The 12,644-nt window shown below is 35.6% G+C and overlaps 1 protein-coding gene across 9 annotated transcripts in view; it reads left to right on the forward strand.

The window, feature by feature from the left end:
- The window catches only part of ADGRB3 (adhesion G protein-coupled receptor B3), a 458,265-nt gene that overhangs the window by 228,130 nt on the left and 217,491 nt on the right, over positions 1-12,644 (forward strand). For all 9 annotated transcript variants that reach the window (XM_052690794.1, XM_052690547.1, XM_052690635.1 and 6 more), the window contains one exon: positions 2,951-3,059. In XM_052690794.1, the coding sequence (XP_052546754.1) occupies positions 2,951-3,059 (109 nt within the window). The remainder of the gene's footprint in view (positions 1-2,950; positions 3,060-12,644) is intronic.

The raw sequence follows: 12,644 nt of genomic DNA on the forward strand, positions 1-12,644 counted from the left end.
CGGCCTTCAGAGGTCTCTTCCAACTCTAAGGATTCTATGATTCTATAAGATGCTGCAGCTGATACATTGGAATTTAGTAAGGAATCAATTTTTCTTCTGTTTTTCTTGTACCTCTATGTAAGATCCAGATACAAAAATAGACAAGGTATCTCATTTTATTTAGTGTTGGTGGATGGAACCTCTTCAAATACCTGGAAGGTCATTGCAGCAAGAGTGGGATTGGTCTCTTCTCACTTGTGACAGGTGACAGGATGAGGAGAAATGGCCTGAAGTTGCGCCAGGGGAGGTTTAGTTAGAATATCAGGAAAAACTATAATCCCTCCCTCCCTGAATGTGTTTAAAATCCAGTTGGATGTGGTGCTCAGGAACATGATTTAGTGGTGGGTTGTTAGAGTTAGTAAGGTTAGGTTGTGGTTGGACTCAATGAACTTTAAGATCTTTTCCAACCTGAGCTATTCTATGATTCTAAAAGTTATGGTAAAATAGAACTGGATTTTAAAACAAAAGCAATGTTGTTTAAAATTTTATGGTCTGTTCAAATACTTGTTTAGTCAAAATCATAGTAGCAAATATGCAAGTTGTAATGTACTGCCAGTGCAATCTATATCAAGCATAACTTACTCATTAAAAATAGTTGTTTGGTTTGTTTTATTTTGATTTTTTTTGATTTGTTTGTTCGTTTTTTCCTTTTTTCGTAATGCAACATTGTAAACAAAGTGGCAGTCTAGCCTACTTTTCTTTTTTTTCTTTTTTTTTTTTTTTTTCATTATTTCCTTGAACTCCACAGTATATGTTAGCCTGGATCTTTTTGATTGTTTTCTGCATTGTTTTCCTAGGAAAAAAAAATAAAAATCTTACTAATCCTATTCACTGTCAGTAAATTGCTGACTTGCTATAAAGTATACAGCTGCAGTGCCTCAACACATCATTTTTTTCTAGATTATATGCCAGCAGTTGATACAGTTAATCGATTAATTACAAGTTACATAGGATGCAGATAAGTAGTACTCACTTTAGTACTTGGCTTTTGTTAAGCGCAGCAGACAGAAAACCACTTAAAGTCTGCAATAATGATAATAATGTTTCAAAACTCAGGAGATATTCTCCATATTTTTCATCACCGTCTGTTAGAACCTATTGATTAGGCAGTGCTTCAGGTAAATCGAAACAAAGAGTACCTCTATTACACTGACTGTTCAACAGTTTGTGCTGAACTATTATAACTATTATAATGCCTTGTGAAAGAACTAGAAATAATGTATCTTCTCAAAGTTCAGTCTTCATATATAATCTGTGTGTGTGCTATGAATAAGGTGGATAAAAAAAAAAAAAAAAAGATGAGTTAGTTAGGCTAACACACTGTCTCATCATTTGGAATCTCACTGCCTCATCATTTGAAAAATGGAAGACTCCTTCACTTGAAGCAGCATTGGCAATGTTAGGATCATAAATGTCACCATGCATTTTTCACAAAAATTATATTGCTGCCCTACCTTTTGTAAAAATATCCATGTAGGAAACAATTCACATTGAATAAACCAGTATCCTGGACCACATAGCTACAGATCTTGACAGATAAAGCGAGATGAAGATGGAGTATATCATACTCAAATTTATAGTCAGCCTAGGCTTTTTTTTTTTGAATCTGTCCTCCTAGTAGTAGAAAAAATGAGTTGAATGTTGCTCATAACTGAAATTTGGAGAATTCGCTAATAGAAAGGAAAAAAGCTATGTGAGCAGGTGATCCATTCTTTTTTCCATTGAAAAAACAAACAAAACAAAAAAACAACCTGTACTACTAAAAATTATCCTGTTCATGACAAAGATCATAACCACCAAAAATTAATTTTATGCATGTGATATCAGCAGCATTTTTTTGGTATTTAATAACTGTTTTAATTATATGTTATTGTTGAATATAGGCATTTTTAATTATTTTGTAATTGTTTTAGCTTTGAAAATATTTTTTTTAAAATGTCCTTACCACTTTAAAAGTCATGGTGATAAGCTACTTTCACAATGCAAATACAACGTATTGTAGAGTCATGAAGGTGTTTAGGACACTAGATTATATAGCATGGGGGCTGAAAGAGCTGCCATTTTGCTTGGAAAAAGTGGGAATCCTGTCAGTTTTATAGATTCATGGTGAAGGGAGTAAAAAAGCCTGAGACAGACTCTTCTCAGTGGCAGATACCAGTCACAGTCCAAAGAGCAACCAACACAAATTAAAATACAGCAAATTTCATTTAAATATAAGATAGACCCTTTCAGTGTATGAATTGAATGCAGTTGCACAGATGGACTCTGAGTTTTCCATCCTTGGAGATGGAGCTGCAGCTCAACATTATCCTGGCACCTGCTGGAGCTGATCCTTCTCTGAGTAGACAGTTGAACTAGATGATCTCTGGAGGCCTTTTCCAACCTGAGCTAATCAATGATCCAGCTATTCCACATCAGCAAAACAATTGTATTACTAGTAATAAATTATACTTAAATAATGACTAAAGCATCAAATGGTTATCATGGTGCAGAAGCCAGGGTAAAATTTATCTGTTCATTATACCATTTTTGAAGCTATTGAAGATATCTTCCAGGGGAATGGAAAAAAAGCATGCATTACAATTATTCTAGGACATGAAATACCTTAGCCTATATTGAGAGTAATGTTCAGTAAAGCACTGTTTGTTTGTTTGTTGTATAAGTGCAATGACTTACAGCAAACATTGCACAGATTGTGTAGCTTTATGGGAAGTAGTGTTTGTTCAGCTGAGGATCTAATGGCAAATGTGGTTGCTGTACAATCATGCAGAATGTTATGTATTTAAAAATGGCAAGAGAATTCAACTGTTACATCTCACATTCCATTGGATTATGTTAAGATTTTATTTGAATTTGCTGCCATAGAGATTTTGATATTGTAGTTACAGAGTATCTGATCTTCCTTTGTTAGATCTATCCAGGCTCGGTGGAGTTAATGCAGGTGATTGAAGATTTTATACACATTGTTGGAATGGGAATGATGGACTTTCAGAATTCATACCTAATGACTGGAAATGTAGGTAAGAAATAGGAATTTCTTCTATGATATTTATGACCTATTGAAAATCAGAAATTCCAAGTATGTACTTTAGAGTTGCTGTTTCTATTACAATACAGATTGGACTCCATCTCCTCCTTGAGATTATCTCTGATGCTTGGTTATATGCTTTCTGATTTAATACAATTGGTACACTGTACACATCACTTATCTTTATAATTCTATCTCAAAATATGAGAGAAATATTTTAGGTGAAATAAAATTCAAAAAATTATCATAAAAAAGCTATGAACCATAGCTATATGCTGTAGCCTTCCCAGAATAAACAGTGACTCAAATGGTACTTAGAAATTCCTGCTAATTAAGACAATAATTAAATACTTAATGGCTTGAGACATATAAATTTTTTAGACATTATCTATTAATGTTGTACTCTCCAGTGTCTTTGCACATGTTCTAGTGTGAAAATAATCAACATAGACAGAGAAGCAATAATTAAAGATAAAAACAAAATGCATTATTTCTCAAAATAAGTAAGCCTTTAGTTTCTTATGCCAGGTTTTCTTTGTGTGGTGGTTTTAGAATTTTGTTTTCAGCTCTGTAGAGTTGCCGGGCAACATAATTAAATGATAGCAAATACGAAGATTCTTAGCAAATGAATTACACTCAGTGGTTGCCATAAATGCTCCTGAAATCTCTCTGCATTCTGTTAAAAAAATCAACCAAAAATGAGTTTGAATAGCTTTTTTTTTTAAGTGTTTCTTGTTTGCTCAGTATCTTCATCACTGAATTAACATTCTACACCTGCAATTTTCTAATACTAGGAAAATGTTAGGTGGTCAGGTAGTCATATCATAGAATCATAGAACTGTAGAGTCAAAATATCATAGAATGTCTTGAGTTGGAAGGGACCTTAAAGATCATCTAAGTCCAAATTTCCTTCTTTGAATCACCCACTAGATCAGGTTTGCCAGGGTCCCATCCAACCTGTCTTTCAACAGCTCCAGCAATGGGGTATTCACAACTTCTCTGGGCATCCTCTTCTAGTACCAAACCACTCTCTCAGTGGAACATTTCCTCCTAATATTTAATCTAAATCTCTCCTCTTTTAGTTTAAAACTTTCCCCCCTTGTCCTATCACTATCTGTCTGTATAAAAATATGATTTTCCTCCTGTTTATAAGCTACCTTTAAGTACTGGGAGGCCACAATGAGGTCTCCTCAGAGACTCTTCCAAGCTAAATGAGCCCAGCTCCCTCAGTTTGTCTTTGCAGGAGAAGTACTCCAGGCCTCTGATCATTGTCACAACCTTCCTCAGGATCTATTCCAACAGCAATATATCTTTCTTGTCTTGGGAGTGCCGGGCATGGACTCATCTCATTGTCTACATTGCTGATCAAGATGTTAAAGCATACTTATCACTGGCCTCCACCTGGATACGGAGCAATTGACTGTAATCCTCTGTCTGCAATCCTCCAATCAATTCATTATCCACTGAACAGTCCACCCTTCAAACCTCTACCTCTCCAAGTTAGAGGCTGTGGTGTGGGGTTATGTCAAAGGCCTTGCACAGTTCCAGATAGATGACATCAGTTGCCCTTCCCTTGTCCACTGAAGCCATTACCTCATCACAGAAGGACAGTGGATTGGTGAGGCACAATGTGCCCTTGGTGAAGCCATGTTGTCTGTCTCAGATCACCTCCTCAATACACATGTGCCTTAGTATTTGTTCCCAAAGAATCAGTTCTATAATTTTCCCAGGTGTGAAGGTGAGGCTCACTGGTCTGCAGTTATATGGGTCTTCTTTTCTCCTTTCTTAAAAATGGGAGTGATGTTTCCCTTCCTCTGTCTCTGGGGACTTCACCTGACAGACACAACTTTTCAAATATGATGGAGAGCAGTTTGGCATCCACGTCAGTCAGCTCTTTCGGAACCTTGGCATACATGTCATCCTACTCCATAGACATACATATTCAGTTTCATGAGGCTTTCTATTTGTTCATTTGTAATGACTATCTGATAGAAAAACTTCTGATCTCAGTATTTTCTTCCAGATTTTCAGTTATGATCTCCATGCATTAATATGCCAGTCAATTCTTCAGCAAATCAGAAAAAATATGCAGAAAATAAGGTCATTTAGAAATTGGTTTGAAAAGAAAGAGGGAAACAGTTGGAATGTCCTTATAAAAAATCTAGCTTTCTGTACAATAATAAATATTTATGATTCTTGTCCAGTTTATATTTGGATTGACAGAACTGTAAGCACCAATACAGCCTTATTTTGGAGAGATGTCAGAGAACTCAGAAAAAAACCTAGAAAACCTCTGTCAATCTAAAAATGCTTAAAACTTTTCAGTAGGCAATGTGGGAAGCATTTGCTTATACCAAGTGGTTTATTATTGCTGTTGTTTACTGTTTGCAATGTAGGGTCACTTAAAGATTCTTCCAATTGTCAGTCCCTCATTATGCTAGACTCTGCACATATTTATAAAGGAAAGAAAGTAACTGTCTTAAAACATTTATTCCATAGCATTCTTATGACAAAATACAAAGATGAGTCTATTTAAAGATCACTGTCTGTGCTACTTGGTATGACTTACTGCTTTCTGATCTGATCTGTCCTTAGAAAAATGTGGAAAAGTACACACTGAAAATGTTTAATAAGATGCATTCAAATAATCTCTATCTCTACATATCCATGTTACACATGTGGAGCAGCAACAACTTTCCAATTGAATTAGAAATCATGCTGTGCACTGGCTAGTCTATATAACTACTTAATCTTCATAGTTTTTCTTTTGATTATTTTTGCTCTTCTCACATCTCAGATATTTTTAGGCATTTAGGAGTACATCTGCTGTTAGCTACATAATTCTTTATCTTCCTTTGATGAAAGATAAAGAGAAGTAAAATGGATTTATAGGCTTATTCTGACTGCCTTCATTCTTGAAGTGTGTTTATCCAGTCCTCCACTTTACTCCTTGCTCAGTTCTCTGAAAAAGGACAGGATAATTACTGTGCAACTCATTGACCAAAATGCTTGAACTCGGGTGAAACAGTGAGATGGGAACTGACGATTGTTAGCAGTAAGGGATGTATCTGGAATGATTGAGTTTTTCTGTAGTTATCCTAAGGAGGTCTATGTGACTCTATCTGGCTGACTGTAGCAAGAACTTAGGGAATGTTTATGTTGATCTCAACTGAGACAAGATCTATACAGTTGCTGTTGTTCTGCCTTAGCCTTAATTCTGTAGTACCAAAAAGTTTTTAAAAATATGTGAATTCTTGTTTTCAATTTGTAATAACAATCTTGTAATTTAAATAACGAAGTATATTCCACACAGTCCTATTTTATTATGTTTGTCTTTAATCAAAACTATCCAACAGTTATTCTGTGGTTGTTTACCATATTTACCAAAATATTCCTTCAGCATCTTCAGATAATTTAAATGTCTTTTACCAGATTTCATTATAGTATTACTTTACAGTTCATATATATATGAAAAGAAGGTTCTAATTCTAAGGATTAACTATTACTTCTAGTCAGAAAAAAAAAAAAAAAAAAGCAAAAATAAAAGTGACCATCCAGTTCTGTAGCAATTTTCACAGGATTGTGGAATTTTGTTTTTGTTCTACTGATACCATTTCACGTGTTTGTTTCTAATTGAATGGCACTGTAATGGTCCATATGTAATCTGAGCACCTAATTGTGTTTGACAGACACGCTAATCTCCTGACACCATCCAGATGGAGTGCTTTTCTTTCTTTCAAGACACATAAACTTGTGGCTTAAAAAGTTAACACACCATAGCCATGTTGCAGTGACTGTTCATTGTACATTCTCAGTCTTCATCTCTAGAGAAGTAATGAGTTACCTTAACTATGAGGGCTGCTCCAAAAATAATGCCTCCTATTGTATTACTTTGGCCCACAACGTTGGAAGCGGACGCTGGTGGCACAGAAGTAAAAATTAACTTTGTTGCCAATGTTCTGTTAAATTTTTCTGTGTGACAAGTGGCAGCAGAGGGACAATCTGACAAAATGGTGTCTGACAGGAAAGTGTGTATGAAGCAAAGGCATGTCATTACATTCTTCCATGTGGAAATTTGTTGAAATTCATCAATGCCTGCTGAATGTTTATGGAAACCAAAAACTGGATGTGTTTGTATCTGTTCTAGTTTCCATGAAAATAAATAGGAGACATTGCTTTTGGAGCGACCTCCGTATATGTCAGGCAACACTGATTCACATTACTATGCATCAGCAAGTAGCTAAGAGGACTGTAAGGACAGCTACCATATTCCTATTAAACTTTTCAGCATGATGGATCTTAGGTTCAATTTCTGGTTGCTTCCTAAATAAACCTCGGAGACTGATTCCAAATCTAGATGATACAATATCTCCACTTTGGGGTTGATTTAGGCAGCACAGCCAAATAGAATGCATTTCAGTGAAGCAAGGCCTGTTTCTTGTTAGTTCTTTTCTCAGGGATAGAGAAAATGCTAAGAAAAGCCTAACAAATTTAAAAGCAACAACTTACATTGATTGTGCATAGACAGTACAGATGGTGTTTATGTGTGTTCTCTCACTTCTATATTATGTTCCTTTAAGAAATGATTAAGTGAAAAAAAATCCTTTGACAGGAGGGGGGAGCCTCCTTCCTCCTCCTGCTTCTTCTCTTCATCCTCTTTCTTTTCCTGCTCAGGACCATCTGAGCAGGCACAGAAAAAAAAGGTGTGAAAAACTTTTGCTACCACTCAGGTTCTGAATTAGCTGGAAGCACAGAATCACCTGCAAAGATGCAACATTCAGAGAGAGAAAAAAACATTTTGTTACTGTACTGTGTCAATTGCTTTCAGTTTTCTCTTTTATAAATGTGGGTTTCTGATTTGAAGAATAAATCCTGCCTTAAACATACTTTTTTTGGAGATCTAAATTCCTAATCAGTTCTACTTTAGGGCTTTGGTGAATTTTGAGCCCCATCAAAGTAAGTCATTAAGTGATAAAAGATGACTGAAATACTATTGTGAAATGTTCATTTTTAAATTAAAAACAAACAAACAAACAAACAAAAACAAACATGCTAGACTGCAAGATTGGAATGCCACAAGCAGAAGTGCCTTTAAAGGAATGGGGAATTGGAAGTATAGGACAGTTTTAGGAGACACATATTTCTATGGTAGATTAGGATTCTTTTGGAAAGGAGACGTTTCCTCTTGTCAAATGAATTTCTTCGAGAGCAGTAGCTAAAAAGTGGTTAAAAGAGTCTCTCTTGACAAAAAAAAAAAAAAAAAAAAAAAAAAAAAACACAACAATTAAAAAAATCAATTTTTCAGCTTTTCAAAGATATTAATGAGAACAGAATATAGTCTTCAAGTGAATGTGGGTTGTCATGGATGCTACTTGGAACTGACAGAAAATAAACAGCATTTTCAGTGTGAGAAAGGCTACTTTTGTTGATGTTAGTTTAATGAATACTGATTTTTGATTAATCAGTAATGTTCTAGAATATCCAGATATCACAAAGTTATTTAGCCTTGGAAAGAGCCACAAAGATGTGAAAATTGAAGGTCTCTGGAAAATATCCACTGGTAGATTAAATTTTGTGTTGACAGAGCATGTAAGGGTCAGTAGTTCAAACCATATCTAAATCTATCTGAAGGAATTCAGTAAAATCCTGTGGTCATTCTTAGAGCTCAGAGGAAAAAAAAGAGTATGTTTTCATTTTCAGACCCTTTCACTTGAAACTCATTGGGATTCATTTTACTTAATTGAAGAATTAAAGTTCTTCAAAGTCACTTTAAACTATAGTCAGAACTGTCTACTGCTCAGGAGAGAAATTCATATCATCTCAGGCACCCAATGTAAGGACATGAGATGCATTCTGTATCTTCATTCCACTAGCTATAGACAAACTTCTGACTAGCTTGGGACTGAATGATTTAGTGCATTTAAAGCAAAGAGAAGTGCTACTTTGTGAGTAAATAAAACCTGTGAATAATAGAAGTCCAGAGAAGCATGATTTTAAAAAATTAAACAGCTTGAGAACTGGAACGATTAGAATAGATTTTTGGGAACAGATTGTTAAAAAGTACTAGATGTACACATCTAGTGAATGAAAAGGGAAACTAGACTGATATCTCTGTTTAATCTTTCTCACAGGAAAAAAAAAAAGAATCAGTGACTTTAAATAATTAGCGCGTTTAATTCTGAATGATATTGAAATATAGCTTTTAGGAGGAATAGAATAAAAACAAATAAAACAAGTCAGTGTTTCACTGGAGAATGCAGTTGATTATTAGAAAAAAAAATAAAGTTAAAAATTAATGCTCCCATGTAAAAATCAGTCTGTGACACTGGTACTCTGATGAGTAGTCTGATCCAGTATAGTGATTAACATATAATTTTTTATTCAGGATTTCAGATGGAGTCACTTATATAAGCTTTATGAATATTTGTAGAGGACAAAGTCTGATTCATGCCTTCATAGAGTCTTAAATACCATAAGTGATAAAATTATTTTAAAACAGCATCCATTGGCTTCTACCTGCAGAGTTCCTTGTTTACTCTGTAATTATTCATTCCATATTCATATATGTGAAATTTATCCATAAATGTTTAATTATCTTGCAGGCTTTTGCAATGCATCTTAAAATTTTCCCATTATAGAGATATATAGAAATGTAAGGAACTTTCAGAATACATACCTAGCTGTACTAGTTACTCTATCTGTAACTTGCTAGTAATGGTACATCTGCCAAGCTCTGAGAATCCTAGAAAAAATGAGTGAGCTCTATTTCTGTCTGTTACTGTGGGTTCATTCACCCTTTCCTGAACGTAAAGGAAATGGGCTTTTAGGTCTTGTAGGTCTTGTACCTGCAGATATCTTCCAGAGAAGAATCTGGGGGTCCTGATGGATAAAAAGCATGAGCCAGCAGTGTTCAAATGGTATCCTGGGCTCCATCAGAAGAGGGGTGGCCAGCAGGGACAGGGAGGTGATTGTCCCCTTCTGCTCTGCTCTTGTCAGGCCCCATCTGGAGTACTATGTACAAGTCTGGAGCCCCCAGTACAAGAAAGATGGAGAGCTGTTGGAAAGGGTCCAGAGGAGAGCCACAGAGATTATCAGGGGACTGGAGCACCTCCCCTATGAAGACAGGCTGAGGGAGTTGGGCTTGTTCAGCCTGGAGAAGGCTGCATGGTGACCTAATTGGTACCTAAAGGGAGCCTACAAACAGGAGGGGAGTCAACTCTTTGAAAAGGTAGATAACAGCAGGACAAGGGGAAATGGTTTTAAGGGATGGAAGATTTAGGTTAGATGTCAGGCGAAGTCCTTTACTAGGAGACTGGTGAGGTGCTGGAACAGGCTGCCCAGAGAGGCTGTGGATGTTCCATCCCTGGAGGTCTTCAAGGCCAGGTTGGATGGGGCCCTGGGCAGCCTGGTCTAGTATTAAATGTGGAGGTTGGTGGCCCTGCCTGTGGCAAGGGGGTTGGAGATTCATGATCCTTGATTTCCCTTCCAACCCTGTGATTCTGTGAACCTGTTCTTACTCTCTTCTAAACCACTCCACATTATAAAGTTAATTTACTTATCAGAATGGAAGCTGACCAGTCTCCTTATCTTATTTATATTTCTATTACTGATGTGTATCTTCAAAGCAGCATTTGAGAACCTTAGATTTATATACCATAAATATTGTACTGGCTTTGGATATACCAAGAGTTTGAATTGCTCTTAATGCTTGAAGTTCTTTTTCTAGTATGTTAAATATGAACGAAAAAGGCAAAAACATTTCTATTAATTTATACAGTGTTGTAAATAAAATGCTGGGTTTTTGTTTTTTGTTTTCTTTTTATTCAGTCAAGAAACAGCTATTTTAATAATTTACACATACACTTAATTTGTAATGAAATTACTCCCTGTTCTGGGTTTTGCACTATTACAGCACAGTATTGTGAATTTTAAAGTGGATTTTTGCAGTTCATAAAAATTCTGCAAATTTCAACATTTACTTCCAATAGAAAGAAAACTGGACCTATCAGACTAATGAAAATGAAAATTCCAAAATATCTGTGGATCTCTCATCACATAAAATATTGGGACATTAATGGAAGAAGATAGTGATTATTATTTCCCATAGCAATTTAAGAAGAGCAGAATCAGCATTCATATGTAACCTTACTCAGGCACATTATAAAATCAAACCATAGACAGTATCAGAGAGTGAAAGAGTGCCCTGGAGATTAGTGGAAGTAAGTTTGTTTTTCTGAAGTAAAAGAAGGTATGTAACTTCTCAGGCTGCTGTATGTAAGAGAATGTGGCTAATGTGTATTCAGAAACAAATAAAATAAATCCTCAAAAGCCAGTAAAATCAGCAAAGCAATGACTATGACTTCCTATGGGATGTTATCCTTCCATTTCTATATTGTGAAAAAAGATTGTGAATGATTCTTGAAGAGTCCTGCCTGTTCACATTAGAAATCTACTACTTTTCAGGTTCAAAATTAAGTGTTCAGAGGTTATGCTTTGGTTATCATTAAATTCTAGTCTCACTGTGGGTAAGAGGTCTATCAAAAGATAAACCTTTGTCGTACCTTCTATGTTGTTCTGCAGATCTGGATTTCACCATGATGTAGGCAGGACAACTAAATCAGACTAGTATATTATATATAATATCAGAAGTTATTTCAGACTCTGTCCTCCTATCCATTATTCTGCAATACACTATATTCTCAGGAAGCAAAAGTTAGGGAAAATTACGACTTTTAAAGGACTACTCTATGATTGCATATTTATTATTGTTAAGAAAGTGAATAGGAAACATTCTGTGTGGTGTATCATATTTTATGTATAAAAATATCATTATAGTCATCATAATCATAATATCATCATAATCATTAATATAACTGTTTTATTCAAGAACGTATTTTCACAAGGAAGAAGAGTTAATCTTGCGTGATTTGCAGTGAAATACTTTTCTGATAGTTACAAAATACAAGATCCCTTTAATTCTTGAAATATTTCAGTTTTCTTCAGATTTCTGCCTTGCTTTTGAAGAATTAGCTGAATACATGCCAACATAAGCAATATTTAATTAACAGTCTTTTGTTATATTTAACTAAATATCTTTGCTATATGGTCTTCTGCCAGTTTTCACTGTCATGCTTCTTCTCAAAATAGCGTGAGTGAGTTGGTGCCCACCATCTTTCCATTCTGTACTAGAAATCTCCTTTTAAGTCTGGGTCTATAAACATGATTTGAAAAGGACTAAATGCTTGAAAGCCATCCCACAGATGTCCATACTGCGTGGAATTCCTGGTGCCTACCCAAACAGTTTTCAGGCATGCCTCAGGGGGTGAAAGCCATTCCCAATAGACATAATTAATTATTATTGTGCTGTGGTTCATAGTTGGTGGTACTCTCTGTTCCTGCAGAGAGAGCCTGGTTGCTGTAGCAGTAATTCTGACTCTTAAGTTCTGCCATCTATCCCCTGTTCTTCTCATTCATGATTTTCACTGTAAGTCCTCAGCTGGTTCACATGCAGTAGGAGCCCTGCCCCAAGCCGGTGCTCTCTGTTGATCCAGTGCTCACTTATGTGAAAAAGGCCATT

This window comes from Tympanuchus pallidicinctus, unplaced genomic scaffold (genome assembly GCF_026119805.1).
Source record: "Tympanuchus pallidicinctus isolate F22 unplaced genomic scaffold, pur_lepc_1.0 scaffold1, whole genome shotgun sequence".
Classification (NCBI taxonomy): Eukaryota; Metazoa; Chordata; class Aves; order Galliformes; family Phasianidae; genus Tympanuchus; species Tympanuchus pallidicinctus.